At 35.9% G+C, this 19,109-nt stretch overlaps 1 protein-coding gene and 1 pseudogene across 1 annotated transcript; one reads left to right on the plus strand and one right to left on the minus strand.

The window, feature by feature from the left end:
- Positions 1-475: 475 nt before the first annotated feature.
- LOC107602884 (motor neuron and pancreas homeobox protein 1-like) lies at positions 476-2,704 on the minus strand. Its single transcript, XM_016295493.1, has 3 exons — positions 2,281-2,704; positions 1,400-1,560; positions 476-832 (listed from the first exon to the last, which is right to left on the minus strand). Exons 1-3 carry the CDS (start codon positions 2,702-2,704, stop codon positions 476-478), a joined length of 942 nt encoding a protein of 313 aa, XP_016150979.1.
- A 14,227-nt stretch (positions 2,705-16,931) lies between these two features.
- LOC107602872 (tubulin alpha chain-like) overlaps positions 16,932-19,109 on the plus strand; it is a 25,996-nt pseudogene continuing 23,818 nt past the window's right edge.

Raw genomic sequence — 19,109 nt, forward strand, 5'->3', positions numbered from 1 at the left:
CAGAGGATTGACCAGTTCCTCAGTGTTCCAGTCAATGGTTACTGGAAGAAAGCTGACATTGATGACCTCTGGGCAATCATCTGTTCTTCAGCATCCACTGTTAAATTAAATGTGTTCAAGAGACCAATAAGCACAAGTGTCAGTCTGTGACGTTCAATGCAAGGCTTCCTCATTTGGTTCTACAGCTTTTTTGCAACCAAAATGTCCATGTTAGCATATAAAGTAAAGATTTTGATCGCATACGAAAAATGTTAGTTTGAAATAGTATACATTTGCAGTTTACAAGCAGCCTTCAAGAAAAATATTAAGTGCAAATAAACTGGAAGACCATTTTCATGAATTAAGACTTTTTTTGTCTAGAAACATCATGGACAATGAACTCATCGGGTCTAAGCGATAGTTTTGACATCAACAGCTTTCAGTCTTTAAACCTGTCCAGTTCATGGACATGAAGACTGCAGCTGCCATTAGTTCTTCATAACCCGAGCCTGATCTTTCGGTCTCCTCCGATCTCTTCCAGATCGTCATCAGAGTAAGAGCCATGAGAGCTGTAGCTCAGCGCGGAGCTGTGCTGCAGGAAGTCCGAGGGGTGAGGCAGACCCACACCTGCGTTAATTGATTTTCTGAACTCTTCTTCTTCTTCTTCTTCTTCATCTTCCTCCTCGGCATCCAGATCCTCATCGTCATCACGTGCACTGCAGCGAGTGAGGTCTTTGGGCTTGGTTGCTCTCTTGCCTGACTTACAGCCGTCTGTTTCCAGCTGTGCAGCCTGCTCTTTAGCTTTACGGCTGCGCTTCCACTTCATTCGTCGGTTCTGGAACCAAATCTTCACCTGGTAAATACATAACAATCATCAGAATCAGTCACGTAAAGTTTGATCCATTGGTATTAGCATTTGGAAATATTCATGAGCTTATTATTGAATTGATGATGAAAATAATTTTGCTGTCCCTTTGTTCTCAGTATGTCTTTCTCCGTCATCTCTTCTTTCTCCCAACCCCATTTTAATGAGAAAACGTAACTTCGAGGTGGCGATAAATTTGTACGATGCAATTAGAAAAAAGTAAGCATTAAGGTCCACCCCAAACTTAACCATCACTGGGACGTAAGCAAATCATATGTACAAATTCATACATCCACCAATTTGTCAAAATATCCAATACTCTTAAAAATAAAGGTTCTTCATTGGCCTCTAAGGTTCCATGATGAACCTTTAACATTCATGGAATATTTTCATTGCACAAAAAGTTCTTATAGGTTCTTCAGAATGTTCTTCACACTAAGTAAAGCTGGTTCCTTTAAGAACTGTCGACTGAAAGGTTCTTTGGGGAACCAAAAATGGACATTCTGCAGCATTGCTGCAAAAATGATGAATTGTCATGTGTTGCTTTCTCCTCACCTGTGTCTCAGTCAGCATGAGAGAAGTGGCCACTTCATAGCGTTTGGGTCGTGATAGGTACTTGTTGAGTTTGAACTGATTTTCCAGCTCTAACAGTTGCTGGCTGGTGAAGGCTGTGCGTGGTCTCCGGCACTTTCCGATTAAACCAGACTGAGGTGCCCCTGAGAAGAAAGTTAGTTGATAAAGGAGGTGTAAGACTCGTGCCAAAAAACAAAGACATACGGTGAAGACACCAAGCAGACGCAGCAAACAAGAACATATTCACCTCTTGTTCCTCCCCCCTAATAGATAATGATAACAGCTTTACTTCAGTTTATTGTTGATGACAGGGCCGGGAGATATTGCTTTAGCGGGACAATAAAACACCAGAGAGCACCATTAACTTAATGAAAATTCAATAAATGCTACCAGATAACTTTATTGATGAAGCTCAGACCGTTTTAAGTGTTTCTTTATAGTTTTCATGTGGATGAAGGCAGTTTTAATGGAGTTGTCATTTATGATGCTATGAAAAGACTGAAAATAAAAAACCTTACATTATAGTTCCGTTAGCAATAAATGCTGCTTCAATTATGCTAGATAATATTTATAGCAGGAGTTCACTTTATAGTGTTTTTGCAGAAAGATACGTGAATTTTATACATATTTGTGTAATGATTCTTTGCCATATTTTAGGATAGATTAAGTTTGACATGTTTTGCATTTTTGCAACTTTATTAAATAATAATAATCATTGCTGCAGCTTCATTGAAATAGCCTACGCTTGAGGTAAAAATGTGTAAATAAAATGTAGGCCTGTTTTCCAGATTACAGTATACACATATAAATAGAAACAAATATTAAAATGCATAGATGAATGTTTCTGCTGAAGGGACACATACCGCTGTAGTCTGCGAGGCGAGGCATTATGAGTCCAGCCCGGAGCCAGTGCTCTAACGGAAAGGAACCGGCCACGGCCGCCACTTTTAGATGCTCAGGGTACGGATGCGCGAAACCTGAATACGCGAAGGTGGGATGCTGCGCTCCAAGTGCCGTGATGGAGTACATAGGTGAGGGATACATTCCCGGCATAGACCCTTGGGAAAGTGCCGTTAATCCTGGGTGAGAAATGTTCAGCATGCCTGGTTTGGGTATGACCCCTGTCTGGAGCTGAAAAGCGCGAGGAGGGGAGTGTTCTGTCCGTTTGCAGGTCGCAGGCTCGATGTCGGTGCCGTCGGTGCACAGTCCCGGCGAATCCTCGCGAACCACCCGCTGAGAGCTCTCTGACAACAGAGCGTCTATTCGAAAGTTCCTCGACTTATCCATTGAGAAAAACTTTAGGTCTCAAGTAGCCTATGTTACGAGCTAAATATATTATGAAAGAGTATAAGTTTAAGCGTGTTTTTTCTTTTCCCCTCTCTTACACTAGTCTAAAATTATAATTAACTTGTACTTATAGGCTACCAAACTATTTGCCTGACCGTGTGTAATATTGTCTAATTCTTTAAGACAGTTGTAGATATTTTGTTATCGTGTTTTCATCTCTATACCCGTGACGCAAAGTTATGCCCGGAGCGCGTGCAGACATCAGTTTTTGACTGTCTCGCGCTCCAGCACGCTCCTCCTAAACACTCTCTTGATTGGTTCATTTCGATGCCCTTTTAGAGTTGAGAAACTTCCAATGCTTTCTAATTAATTAGGCCTAATTACACACGCATTTATTTTAACTTCAAGCCATACATTTGACATCTCTTAAGACTTATAGGTCGAAATTATAAATTGGCCACACAAACATTTTTGATGATCCTTTAAAAATCATTTTGATCCACCGAAAAGTTTGCAAATGTAATTGACAATATTGATAAAAGAATAAAACGATTAGACAATGTGCAACCTATAGAAAAAAAATAAAATAGGCTTATAAAAACGGGGCACATTTAAACGTCTTTAAAATATCTCAAAAATACTTCACAAATGCATGCACGTTGTCGATATCATTTCCTCTGGTGATCTATGTTTAGCTATTATTAATTTTTCTTATTTCACTGAGGGACTTTACTACGTTTTGACAATATCTTGCTTCCATCTATTTAACTATTAAACGTGATTTCCCTCAATATTAGCTCAATTCGAATTGGTGGAAATAATTGTTTGAACTTTTTATATAGCCAAGGTTGGTTCCAGTTATTTGAATATCGTTAATACCAGTCCTGATATTAATTAAAACTACCTACAATGATAAATACTTGTCAAATATAGGCTAGTAAACAATCCTAACAAAATATTTCGATTTAATGAATAGAATAGAATAGGACCGAAAATGTTGAATTGAAAAACAGAAACAGATCTATCAGCCTATCTGACATCCTTGTCGTAGCCTAGGCTATATGCCACGTTCAGAATGAATTCATTTCACTGATTAGCTTCTTAAGAGCATTGAAGAGGACTTCATGACATATTTAATGGTAGAAGAGGAATTAAACAACACTTTCACTCCTCTCGAAATTATTTGACAGGTTTCTCCTGATTGCGGAATAAATGCTTGGGTTCAAATACACTGCTAATGGCGCTAACCTTGACAAAGAAAGGGACGATGACGGACAGGTTGACCTCCACCTGGCGCGCTCGCAGGTGCGATGCCGCCTCGCTTTTCTCACACTAGTAATGCGGCGTGTTTGCACGACCACCCACTCACCCCCACTTCTTATCAGGTGCAAACATATAATGAACAAATGAATCAACAAGCAAGATAAACGCAAACGCAACATGCTGCCGTTCCGTCATTAGGCTATCGGTTATTTGTTGCTTGTTTTTCCAGTAGCTGCTGTCGAAACGGTTTATTTTACACGAGACGTTAGCGTGCCAACACTGAAAACAGCGCAGTACACATGCGGGAGAAAAACACTAAAATCAGTACTCGAGTAAAGATTCAAACGCGAGAAATAGTACCAATGACGCCCGAGAATCGCGGGTTTAAATGGTTATTTGGGGTCTTTTTCTGGGTAGTTTTTCTCGTGGGAAGTCAGGTAATGCACTCAGCACTGTCAGTGTGTTCCCAGACAAGACCTTGAGGTTATGGTTAATCTCAGTTCATTAGGAAGATAAAGGTCAATTATTAGGCTTCTAACTGTCACTCATTAACGGTGGTAGGGTTTGTGCAGCGGAACAGATAATAAACAGATTTGCTTTTCTTTAATTTCTCAGGGAAAAAAGTTTGTTGCATAGGCTACACTGTAAAAAAAAAATAAAAAATTTCAGTACACATGCGGGAGAAAAACACTAAAATCAGTACTCGAGTAAAGATTCAAACGCGAGAAATAGTACCAATGACGCCCGAGAATCGCGGGTTTAAATGGTTATTTGGGGTCTTTTTCTGGGTAGTTTTTCTCGTGGGAAGTCAGGTAATGCACTCAGCACTGTCAGTGTGTTCCCAGACAAGACCTTGAGGTTATGGTTAATCTCAGTTCATTAGGAAGATAAAGGTCAATTATTAGGCTTCTAACTGTCAATCATTAACGGTGGTAGGGTTTGTGCAGCGGAACAGATAATAAACAGATTTGCTTTTCTTTAATTTCTCAGGGAAAAAAGTTTGTTGCATAGGCTACACTGTAAAAAAAAAATAAAAAATTTAATTTACGGTAAAAAAAAACGGCAGCTGTGGTTGCCGGAATTTTACCGTAAAAAATACGGTAGCAACGTTTAGGTTGTAACTTAAATTTACAGTTAAATACCGTAATTTCATTAACTGATATAATGTTAATATACCAACCTATTGAAGTACTGAAATCTGTTTTGTACCTTTGTAATACACTGATAACCACCAAATGCAGGTGGTGATGAGAAAGTCACATGATGAACCAAAGCCCATCACAAGCAGCTTTTAGATAATAACATATATAGAAGGTGCACAGCGTCATTCACACAAACACCAAACACCATCATGGTAACACACATGAAACTGAAATAATGCAATAAACATTAATTTAACAACATTAGGTGTAACACACAACCCTAATATACAAAACTGATAAGAAAAAACTAAGAAGAAACATAGTTATTTCAACAAAAAAACATCAAATTTGAAATGTAACGCAGGGAATTCTGGGAATGTCAATTTACGGTTATTCACTGTAAATTATACGGTCTTTTTCACTTCCAAAAACGGTATACTACCGTAAAATGAATGTCCAATACATGTAATGTCCAATACAGTTTTTCACCGTATATAGTAGAGGAATTTACCGTTAACCATTTAACAGGTTTTTACTGTAGCATTTTTACAGTCTTTTACCGTTAAATTCACTGTCATTTTTTACAGTGTATATTTAGAGGTAACCAGCTTTCTTTTCTTTTGTTTTTGTAAATGACCAACACTAAACAGGAGCGACCAAGTGATACGAATTCAGTGTTATAGGCTACCCTCCAACAGCTCGGTGCTATTTGAGGAAAAAGGTTGCAGCTGTGTGAATGCTTTTAATATAACGCAATAAAGTGTTACTGTCAGTGGTTTACTTTTAATGTCATCATCCTATCTTACAAAGTCATATAAACTACTTAAATGAGAATTTTAACATTATAACAAATTTTGTGTACTTCATATTTTAGAAACAAGTGCATGAACATTAATTTAAAAACGTTTACAGTAGGCTAACCGTAATAAAATTCTACAAATTAATGGGTAAAATTATTGGGAATTTCCTTTTCCTAAAATTCAGAATGGCATAATCAGTATCCTCCTCATTGTTTTCTCTCTCCAATCAATATAGGGGGAATAATATATATATTTTTGAAGCACTATTATAAAATATAATTTGTGACATTTAATAAAATAATGAATAAAGCTAATTATTTTATTGCGGCATTATATTAAAAAAGGAAATAAGCACCATTTTGACAGGTTGGGAAGGACAGCTATGACAATGAAACTGCATTTAAAAAGATCAATTTCAAACAGTTTGTATTCAATTTAAAACAATTTGTTACAAAAGCATGTTACAAAAATAATATTAATAACTAAATGAAGTGCCTACATTTAGTGAAATGTTGTGACTAAATTTAGTGAATTAAGTGCCTGAAAATCTTCAACTCTGTGCAAAGAACTGGCCTGAATAAAAGAGTGACACAAAAGAAGCCATTACTCAAAAGAACCATGTGAAAACTCATCTGGCGTTTTGAAAAAAGCACATGAGCACGTTTCTGAAACTTATTTACAAAATTAAACTTTTTGAAAATTGACTGACTGACTGACTGACTGACTTACTGGAAGAATGGGCCAGAATCTGTGCAATGTTGTGCATACATGGCAAAAAGACCTCAAGTGGTTAGTGCTGCTAGATGTGCCTTTACAAATGTGATGACTGAACAACTTATTTTTTTGTTACAGATATTTTTTGTTTAAAATGTGTGATAAAAATGAAATGCATGCAACCTAATATATGCAACCTATTTTTTTTCCCAGTAAAATAAGAGAAGTGAAATGGTACCATAGATCTACAAATAAATGTCCTCTTTCTAAAAAAGGAGACCACAGATGCCTAACAAGCCTGCCAAAAGTGCATGCTCTCTGCATTCTGACTGTCCAGAAGGGAGCCAACACTTGTATTCAAGAGACTGTAAAAGAGCCATTGAATGGACAGCTATTCATACACAAATGCAACATGGTGACATGGGCTGCCCCTTTCGTAACTGTCTGACCTCTTGCTCTAGGTCAGAGGTAAAAAAAATAGCAATGTGCTGTGCTCGTGTATAGGTTTCAGTATTAAAGCTAAGGAAATAACTCTGTGCTGTCTAATTTCCAATTTCAGCCTTCCTACTCAGCAAATGTAACTCTTTGTTCAGACCTACCAAAACTTAACAAGCATTGCTGGAATCCACTGAATAGTTATTTCAGGGCATCTTATTTTAATTTCCATTCATAACCAACCCATTGTTGCACTCTTGTGTCCTTGTGATTGACCAGAGGGAATTGAAAACTTCCTCAGTAACCAGGGCTGGGAGGTGCAGGTTAACCAGTTCAGGCCTGTGTTGAATCGTTTGATTAATGACGGCTATGTTGCCCAGACATCAAGACAATGGCAGAGGCAAGAGGGGTGTGTTTCGGGATAATTACTGCTAAATCCTACCGCTGCGTTAAAGCATAACAGAAAGTTGAACAGATACACGTGCACGTACTACACAAAGAGGATGACCGGGATGGATAATTAGTCCGGCGGAGCTGCTACAAACATCTGTTGCTCCGGAAAAAATGGTGGCAACATCAGGAGCTGGTGGCGCATCGTGGGTGGTTCTCCTGCTGAGACATATGCACATAGAAAGACACAAAAAAATAGATTATATATTTAAATTAAAAAACTGAATGAATAACTAAATGCAATTGTATGAGATTATGCATTTAATAAAAATAATTACTGTAAATAAAGTGAAATACCAATTATGAGATTATACATTTAACAAAAAACTGAATGAATGAATAAATAAATGCAATTATGAGATTATGCATTTAATAAAAAATAACTAAATAAAGTGAAATACCAATTATGGGATTATACATTTAATAAAAATAAAAACTGAATGATTGAATAAATAAATGCAATTATATGAGATTATAAATTTTTAAAAAAACTAAAAATGCAATACCATTTATGAGATTAAAAAACTAAAACTGAATGAATGAATGAATAAATAAATAAATGCAATATCAGCAATGAGATTGTGTATGTTATGTATAGTAAAATAAACAAGTAAATAAAGTGCAATACCAGTTATGAAATTATACATTTCATAAAAATAAGTAATTAAATAAATACATAAATGAATAAAGTGCAAATATTATGACATTATACATTTAATTAAAACGTGCAATAATTATGAAATTGTATATTTCATAACTTAATAAAACTCAATATCATTTTTGAAATAGGTAAATAAAAAAAGATACCAATGCGATTATACATTTTGTAAAAAAGAATTAATAAATAAATAAAGTGCAATACCAATGAGATTATACATTTCAATGAATGAATGAATAAATACATTTTCTCTGCAGAGTATAAGGTGATGTGCCCTAGACAAATATTTAAAAAGTTTAATCAGAACATTCCTTTGGGTCCGTTATTTCTCCTGGGCCACAATAATTTATGGGATATCATTCCAGATTTCTGAACCACAATGTAATAACTTCCAAAGTATAGCCGTATTTTTATTTGTCTGGGTGGAATTTAATTAGCAAAGCAAAAATCAAACAACATGCACAGAAGGCAGGGCTGAATCGCTGCGCCCTTTGTGTACAGGTATGTGTGTGTTTGGTCAGTCTGGAGATATATAACTGGACAGGCATGATGGATAACTACTACTACATCTAATCAACCTCTGTGTTTATCTTCCAGGACCATCCTAGTCAGCTCACAGATTCATCCAGGGATGTATGTGTGTGCGGCTGTCAGAGGTGAGCAAATTAAATATGACAGTTCAATTAGCCCTGCTTGTCCAAATGGTTGAACCTAATCCTGCTGTAGGATAAGCAGCCCCACCCACCAATAGACTATATGTTTTTTAATCAGACAGTCCTCAGTCCACACAGCTATAATTCAAAACCAGGATTTAAGCCCACCTCACCTTTCTGAAGCGTGCACCCATACCTTACCTCACATGTTATGTAAAAAAAAAACTACAATGAGATTTACATATCTTAAGGCAGAATAGTATAAAGCAACACTACAAAAACCGATACCTTTTACCTTTTGATTCCAATCAAAATGTATATAGTCTACACACCAATAGCTGTTTTGTTGTATAAAATAACCCTGAAACAAATACCATCTGCGTACTGCCTGCGATCCCTTTGTGTACTGATTATGTCTGTGCTTTTATATCATAAACCTGTCATTCATAAATTACAGCATCTGTTTTCCATCAGGAATTCATTAAAATATCCTCTTAGATAATGACATGCACACATTAAATCTCTGTATTTGTCTGGAAGGTTGTCGTTAAAATTTAATATTTGCTTTGCAAATCTATGCCAATTTGCAGAGTGACTGCATAGGGTGCTAGGTGTATTTAAATGGGTGATGATCTATGGGGGATCAAGTCAGGGGGCACAAAAAGGGTCCAAGAAAGCATATTCTCATCCAGAAACAAATCTGGCTTGTGAATAATTTAATGTCTTGCCCATTACTGAACTTGGGTGTTGGGAACACTAGTGAAAATATTTTTTCCCATTACAAATTTAATGGGAAGTTAAAAAAAGTAAAAGTAATAAATTCATATAATTAATATATTATAATTTATATATATATTATATATTATTTATATATAATTTACAGAGAGATTTTAACCTTGTTCCGCTTTTTTCAATGTGGACAATGTCAATTTTAAGTTTCGTAAAAAGTTTGATCATCAACAATCATCACTGACACTAAAATGATTTTGCAGACAATAAGCTGACCTAAGTACAGAAATTAGGCTTTCCTATTGTTTTCATTCTTGCTGAAGGTAATGAAAGAGTAGTTCGACCAATAGCACGCAGGCATTGCACACAATCGACCAAATCGTAGTGTGCAGGAAAGTGGGATCTAAAGAGAATGGTCAAAGTAATCCAAATACACATACATATACATTTTGAGGACTGTAGAGAGCACATCAATAGGAAATCAAAGCCAAAATCCAGACATTTTAGGCAATTTAGAAATTTTGAAAAAAAGAACGAATGGTCACCCTAGCTTACACTCCGTGATTGTTAGGTGTAGACTTTCATCAAGCTTACTGTACATTTTTGTACAACTTTGGCACTACAAAATTGGCACCTTGTAAAATAGTTACATTCGAGATCAGGTTGGTATTTCTGCATTTATGTAAAGTTGTATGTTGCCACCGCTACATATAGCTGCAGCCCATTTAGGAAATGGTCTTGGTTGTGTACAGCAGTCCGAAGCGGTGGGGCCTAAAAGAGGAATTAGCAATCCATTAACTGGCCGTTCTGTCAGAGGTTTTGACAAGCTGAAAGGGAGGAGCTGTCAAAAGCTAATTTATCTCCCGTGGAGCCCAACATGAAATTTCATTCGCTAATTAGAAACCCCCCACCCTTTCTGTTCTAGCACTTCGTCACCTCTCCTCGATCCCTCCACTTCTCCGTCATCATCTCGAGGGCGCAACATCACAGTGACAATGCGGCATTATGGAAATAAATAGTTCCATTATGCCGCACTGTGTAGTGGAATTGGACTCGCCGCACTTCTTTAGTGATGGAGGAGGGTTCTACTTTGATTAAGACGGATGATTTATTGAGGAACGGTCGCAACACGTTTTGGAGTCAAAACTGGGAAGGTCATACATCGGGTGTCTCCCACATTTGTAGGCGCATACATTCTAATATGCGACTATTATGCTAAAGCAGACTATACCAACCAATTTGTTATTCACAGAACAATACATTTATGCAGAATCTGAATCAAAAGTACAAGCTATTTTGGTGCATATATTGCAATTAAACTGTTGCAATTGCACCTGTTTTGTCCAAATAAGATTTCCTGTGCACTTGCATTAGTAAATGCACAATAGTTAAGAACAACTAGTATATCTTGGTGTATTTTTCCTATGTGCCTGTGAAGATTTCTTTGTATAATGTCTCAATTAGTTTCCCTGCGAATTGCCCACTTAGCATCAAGACAAGCCAATGCCAGCTCTAAAAACAAGCTGGAGTGTTTAACAGCTCATCATTTTTATAAAAGCAGGGGACACTGCCATCACAAAGGGTGTACAGCCACTTAAACAAATGCAGCCTGCGATATCCTTTTCAAGCGGAGTCAACAGATGTCACTTGGTTGCCTTCTACTGAATAGGACTTGAGGTCAATCAGGCAGATAAGAGATTACTGTTTGAGAATCTCTCAATTATCGTCTCACTGACTGACCCCTGAGAGACACGAGGGAGGAGGAGGAGGGTGGGGGGGAGCGTAGACAAAATGAGCCCCAGCACAGCCAAAAGCCTGTATTCAGTTGTAGATTGTAGCAATTTATCAGGCTGCTTAACCCTTAAATGCTGTGGTGTGGATGCAGGGTTGGACATTCGCTGCAATTGGACTAATTAAAACACTGCAGCGCTGCTAAATTGTACATCTGGTCATGCATTAGTTAAATGTCCTGCTGTTCCTATAGAGTGATTAATATGTCCTTTGCAAGCACTGATTAATGCCTAGTTTAATGCCTTTTAGTAATATAAAACATTTTATTTAAAGAACAAATACAGTTTAATTGGAACTTATATGCAACTGAAATACCCAGACATGGATTTACATTTCAGCTTTAGACAGATGCTCCAAAGTGACTGCATTTCAAGTATACATTTTATTGGTATGAAAAATAAAGCCTGTAATTTTGGCATTGTACCCTTAAAAAAAATAAAAATAATCAAATACATTTATTTCATGCTAAGTACAGTTCAAATCTATTAACATATTTACTGACATATCACTCGAGACTTACTGATATAAAAGTTATAATTAAACTTTATTTGGAGTACTACTTGTGCACAACACACATTTTTCATAATATTAAGCCTAAAATGGGTTTTAATGTCACTATTGATGAGGATTGTATGATCTTTGAATAATATCAGTCTTTAAATGCAAGATATTTAAAGTGTAGCCTAGCTGAAGTATACTTGCAATAGTTCCACTTTAGCACAATCAAATATGCCTCGGTATATCTTTAGTTGGGCTTCAGCACCACACAATTAAAGTGCATTAGTTGTTCCAATTTAGCAAACTTTAAGTATACCAGTTTAGTACACTAAAATTACAATTGCAGGGTATTTTTATTAAGTACATAAATATGTAAATATAGTTGTAGAGTACTTAGCATGAAATAAACGTATTTCAAATACATTTTAGTATATTTATTTTTCACTAGGGTAAGTACCATGCAATACCATTTGAGCTACTAGAACAAAATTCATTATTAATTCTGTCTAATAATTTGGTGTTAAATAAAATATAATATAATAACAGTACTAAGTTTGATTAATATATAAGCACAGTATCAACTGTTTTCTTTTTTTTTTCCTGACACACAAAGAAATTAACATATTTACTGACATATCACTCGAGACTTACTGATATAAAAGTTATAATTAAACTTTATTTGGAGTACTACTTGTGCACAACACACATTTTTCATAATATTAAGCCTAAAATGGGTTTTAATGTCACTATTGATGAGGATTGTATGATCTTTGAATAATATCAGTCTTTAAATGCAAGATATTTAAAGTGTAGCCTAGCTGAAGTATACTTGCAATAGTTCCACTTTAGCACAATCAAATATACCTCGGTATATCTTTAGTTGGGCTTCAGCACCACACAATTAAAGTGCATTAGTTGTTCCAATTTAGCAAACTTTAAGTATACCAGTTTAGTACACTAAAATTACAATTGCAGGGTATTTTTATTAAGTACATAAATATGTAAATATAGTTGTAGAGTACTTAGCATGAAATAAACGTATTTCAAATACATTTTAGTATATTTATTTTTCACTAGGGAAAGTACCATGCAATACCATTTGAGCTACTAGAACAAAATTCATTATTAATTCTGTCTAATAATTTGGTGTTAAATAAAATATAATATAATAACAGTACTAAGTTTGATTAATATATAAGCACAGTATCAACTGTTTTCTTTTTTTTTTCCTGACACACAAAGAAAACTTGAATGGGGATTAATGTCTATTCATTCCCTCAAGTTTATTCAGCAGCAGTTAGATCATCTAAAATGGCCTTTTGAATAAAGAATAATATGACAATGAATGCTCTATGAAATCATATGGCCTCACCCACTAATATAATCTTGCGTACTTGTGTCTCTGAGTTTGTTTGTTTATGCTGTTTGCATTGGTAAAGAGCCATACTGCAGTGTGACTCTTCAATGGGCCCTGGGTAGGTGCAGAAGTCCTCAGTGGATAAGCATCAAAGGACAGATTGCCATTTGTCTTTTGAAATGGATGACATTTTAACACCTGGTATTGTTTACAGGTCAATGAAAACAAATCACAGAGAACTTTAAGTGCGTATGAGGAATTAAAGGCTCTCGGCATAGCCAGCGTTTAGAATATATAATCTGTCTTTTATTATATAAAGTGTCAGTAATAGAGACCAGGAGATTACGTTCCGAATTGGGCTAAAATGCACTTTGATTCAGGATTCAAGTGGTTTGCTAGTGTTTTTCTCTGTTCTGCATACTTGGAAATGTTTATTTCTGTTTCTCTGACTAAAGTGTATCATGAAATGTCCTTTGAAATCCTTGAAATGAGCAATTGTGAGCTATCTTGAATTCACAATGAGTCCAGCTGGGCTAAACTCAACAGTGAGCATTTTTACTTGTGACCTTGAGTGTGAGAACGATCTGTAGATTAAGTGCAAAAATATTTGCAATACATTTGGTGTATTTAGATACACCCACGTTGTTTCATAATATTACTCATTTTCTGCAACAGTAGCAAAAAGCAAAGATTTGTAAGATCTACTAGATCATCATCTACTAGTGATTGTGTTGTTCCTTTTCGTCATTCTTTCTTTGCAAATCATCAGAAAGTCACTTGATGAACCAAAGCCCATCACAAGCAGCTTTTAAATAATAACACATATAGAAGGTGCACAGTGTCATTCACACAAACACTAGACACCATCATGGTAACACACATGAAACTGAAATAATGCAATAAACATTAATTTAACAACATTAGGTGTAACACACAACCCTAATATACAAAACTGATTTTAAAAAAAAAACTAAGAAGAAACATTCATCAAATTTGAAATGTAATGCACGGAATTCTGGGAATGTCAATTTACGGTTATTCACTGTAAATTATACGGTCTTTTTCACTTCCAAAAACGTTATACTATACCGTAAAATTAATGTCCAATACATGTAATGTCCAATACAGTTTTTCACCGTATATAGTAGGGGAATTTACCGTTAACCATTTAACAGGTTTTTATTGTAGCATTTTTACAGTCTTTTACCGTTAAATTCACGGTCATTTTTTACAGTGTGGATCATCGTCTTTCTCAGTGAAAGCTATTATTCATTGGAACACAGGATGTGCACATCTATTGACATTTTTGAACTAAAACTAAAATCTTATTTAAAATCAACTCTGTAAACACTGACATGGTTGTGGTTTAACTGGACGCTATCTTTACTGTTCTTTTTGGCTCTGATAGGATGTGTATAAGTATTACTGTATTGTATGTGTTTGTTGTCTTATGTTTTTATCTTTACCTATGATTATGATTACCTGCCAAGGGACCGCGGATGAAAACTAGCCATTGGCTAAATTCGGTACAATGCATGAAATGGAAACATTTATGTTAAAATTGTGCATGGTCCCTTTTCAAATAAATTTAAATAAATAAATAAAGTCCTGGTGTTCCAATGTTGCCCGTCCATTTAATCAACATAAGGGCTTGTCTGTGTCACTGTTTCAGGAAAATGAATAAGGTTTACGGTAAAAGGACTCGAGGGTGTGTGTGTGTGTGACAGCGGGTGAGAGAGAGAGAGAGAGAGAGAACGTTGGCCAGGGAAAGAATCCCATTTCAGACTCAAATATTTCAAAAACTCACACAGATGGAGGGAACAGAAGTGTGTGTGAGTGCATTTGCGTTTATGCCCAACCCCTCTTAGTCTATTGACATGATAATGGGTACAAATTGATGAAGACTTTTCACTCTCGCTCTGACAACAGTGTGGAAGAATACACAAATGTTCCACCACCCACTAGCAGGAATAAATCACAACCCTACGCCTCCTCCTGGGCTGCTTTAATCAACTAATTCCCCCTGCCACTGACACCCCTAACTTGTGCTGTGTCTCCTGTTTTGTCTCATCTCTCTCACAGCCACATAATCCCATCAGTTTTAATCTGTTTTAACAAGGCCTTAATCCACCAATTAGACCCTATCAAACCTCACAGTAAGACATGGCCGATAAATTACTAGTATGCTTTAACTGTCACAGGATTAAACCATGTTACAAATTCTGTAAATCCATTCCTAATACGCCTTGATCTGAACTTTAAGAGACCATAGAAACGGTCAAAACCATAAGCCTTAAATCACACACACACACACAAACTCACACCAAGAACAGATGTCTTGAGTCTAGCAACCCAGATTTAGATTATACCTCATGTAGCCAAAAATGACAATCTTTGTAATATTTTAAAATATTACAAAATTTCATTTTCATTTTATTATGCAAACATCCTGTCAATGCTCTCATCAATGGAATGATGCTAAGTGAGCTATAGTGCCTACAAAAGTGCTGTTTTCAAACTTAAAAACTATACAAGTTTAGTCTACACAAATTTGAATATGACGAAAAGTGCAACAAGTTAAACTTGTTAAAATAGAGTTTAACAACAATAAAATAGAAAGTAAAATAATTAAATAATAGAGGCCAATAAAGCACTAGGAACTAATGAAACATTGTAGACTATACTATAACTAAACTAAATAAAACAGCTAATTCATTAAATCATAGAAGTAAAGTATGGAAGCCTGTTTCCTCCACAGAATACAAAGATAAAAAGGTAATGTGCAACTTTTTATACCACAATTCTGACTTGTTTATATAAACGCTAAGAACTTTTTTCATATAAACTGAGAATTGTGAGATAAACTGAGAATTGCAAGATATACTTAGAATACTGTAATTTTCTTGAGTTTACAATTCCTTTTTTTCTCCGAACTGCGGAGATTTTATCAGTTCAAATAGTTAATGTTTTAATTTATTGTCAAAATTAACATTACTGTAAGAATATTTTGTTTGTAATTTTGACAGAACCTTTACAGAAAATTAGTAAGTTTTCAGAGGGTTCCCTGTATATGAGAGAAATATTCACTATTTTTCAAAGGATAACGATAAAAATGGAAATGAAAAAAGCTTTGAACTGACACACCAGGCGACCGAGTTCCAGTCCTGGTTAGTCCCCCTCTGTCTTCCACAATGCTTTTTGTCCACTCTATATTGTACTATACAAACTTTTTTTTCTTTAAAAAAAAGGTCATTCTGAATTTTTCAATGACTAATTCTTAAAGTTTTCCAGTATTTAGTATTGGTTTTGCTTTGTCCCACTAGCAATTTGTGCTGAAATTTGGACAACTGGGCCAGTGTGTCTCTTTCTCTATAGCAAGAACCATGTCTACAGAAAATCTTAGTCAATAGTGCTTTTTATGCTTTGTAAACAGAAAACATCTGTTTTCAAATATACAGTAGGGCTACGTTTACAGTTCTTCAACACAAAAGTAGTCTTTTACACACAAAAGACTTAGTCATTTACTCATATGAAATGACACTGTCACCCTGAAGTCTTTAAACTTGCTTTTCTTCATGTAGGTATCACAAAGAATACAGAATCCCGCTGTAAGCTTTATATTACAAATAGTCAAGATACCATTTTTCCTGCAGTTGGTATGCAACTTTAACACATGACCATGGAGAACTTTGACATATAGCCTTTTAAAATTCCTTCTTGGCTTTTAGCATTATCGAATGCCCAAAAAGCTAGTAAAGGGGCCAGATGGTTTTCACAGACCCAAAAGTCCCAAGAGGGAGCTAGACTATGCTTGTGTAGGAAGGACGGCCCTTCTGAATGACTATCCTCACTCCAACAGGCGATCCCACTTCCTGCTAAGCCCCTCTCTTCCTCCTCCCTCTTCCCTCTCTATAAAAACCCCACCTCTCCTTTCTTCTCCACATCTGCCTTCTCTTTCCGAACCCTCAAGTCGGCCTGAAGGGAAATCTGACAAGATGGTAAGTTTATAGTGCTTGATCGATTCTTAATTCTAATCTTTTTACATCACTCCACTAAAATGTACATTATTTCACATTTTGTGCACTTAAGGCATGTTAAGAGATGTCAGTAAACTCTATAATAGTTAATAAATTATTTTACATTAATATATTATTTTTGTGTGGAAGACGAAGTTAGCGGCATTGTAGTTAAACTATTGAAACAGTTTTATACATATATAAAAAAAGTCAGAAGTAAAGCATTAAGCCATGCTGAGTTTCATGCACAAAGCTGGCCTTTCATTATATAGAGGATGTGGCTACGGCCTTCAAAGCCTGATCCCAGACTGTGACACACATGTCAGCAGGAAACTCCAGTACTTCGCCTTTTCTGAATATAACATTTAACTATGTTTGGTGGGTCTGCAGAGCCAAAATAGCTCACTGAACCTCTGACAACTAAAGAGGAGAAAAAGGGGAACTACATCATGAGACATACAGTTGTTACTCAGAGAATTAATACATTCATGCCTGTATGACATACAGACAGGCACTGGTTGTAGATGGGATCATGAGTGACAAAATCTGCAGCATAGCAGAATAATAGATATAACTGTTCTAGCGACAACCCCCAAGTGAGATATCTCTGTGTTACACAAAGGAGAGTGTACAGCTGGGACAGGGAGGGGGTGGACTGAGGCCTCAAAGGAGCTCACTCAGTCTCTTCTTCTGTACTCTAGAGATCTATGACCCAATCTAGAGGAGAGGGTAAACGTGCATGTAAATGTAATTGAAAAGAAACTGAGTTCTGCATTGAAAAATAGGTCCAAAAACTTAGAAAATGGCATAAAGTTGTTACAGTATTGAGCTTTGAGTGAATCAGCGTGTTAATGACTTACATATCAGACCTAAATATATACATTTCTTATTCAAAACAATAAAAGAACACATTTAGTTCAGTGGTTCTCAGCCACTGTTCTCAGCAATGCCCCGCATTTTCTAAACTTATTTTAATCTATATGCTAGTTTCTGTATATTAAAAAATTAACTAAAATAATTATAATTAAAATAATCAAATATATGATAAACCGGTTTGTTTGGCGTAGCTAGGCAATATTTACATTCATTATAAAAATGTCATAAGATTTTATTCATTTAAATGACTTTTCCAGGCTTTCAAAAAAATAACACTTTTAAAATCAGGCTGCCTAATTCAAGTTTTCCAAGACTCTGGGAAAACACTCCTTCTGTTTAAATATTAAATAGTTCAATGAAAGTTAAATAATAGGATTTAACATGTTATTGTCTTATTAGCTCAGAGTATTCAGCTAAAATATGTACAGCTGCCACTTATATTCATATATTTAATATATTTTTACCCTCCTTCTCCCTTTAGCGTGAGTGTATCTCTCTGCATGTTGGCCAAGCTGGGGCCCAAATGGGAGCTTTACTGTCTGGAGCACGGTATTCAGCCGGATGGACAGATGCCCAGTGATAAGACAATAGGATGAGGAGACGATTCCTTCAACACCTTTTTCAGTGAGACTGGAGCAGGGAAACATGTTCCACGTGCCATCTTTGTGGATCTGGAACCCACTGTGATTGGTAAGCTGAACCCGAGGAACAGAATATAATCCATTTAAATGATTGTGAAAACCATTTTACAAAATATTGGAAAAGCAAGTTTTATAAAATATATTTCCTGATAAGAATTAATAATTTTTATAGAAATTACCTTGGATTTATTGGACAATTTAGATGTCTTCTTTTTCTTCCTATTTGCTACTGTGAATAAAAAAAACCCAGAAACTTAGATAATTTGGCTTTTCCATTTTTTTCCTCTTCAGATGAGGTGCGCACAGGCACATATCGCCAGCTGTTCCATCCTGAGCAACTAATTACTGGCAAAGAAGATGCTGCCAATAACTATGCCCGTGG

This window comes from Sinocyclocheilus grahami, unplaced genomic scaffold, assembly GCF_001515645.1.
Source record: "Sinocyclocheilus grahami isolate Dianchi unplaced genomic scaffold, SAMN03320097.WGS_v1.1 scaffold337.1, whole genome shotgun sequence".
Lineage (NCBI taxonomy): Eukaryota > Metazoa > Chordata > Actinopteri > Cypriniformes > Cyprinidae > Sinocyclocheilus > Sinocyclocheilus grahami.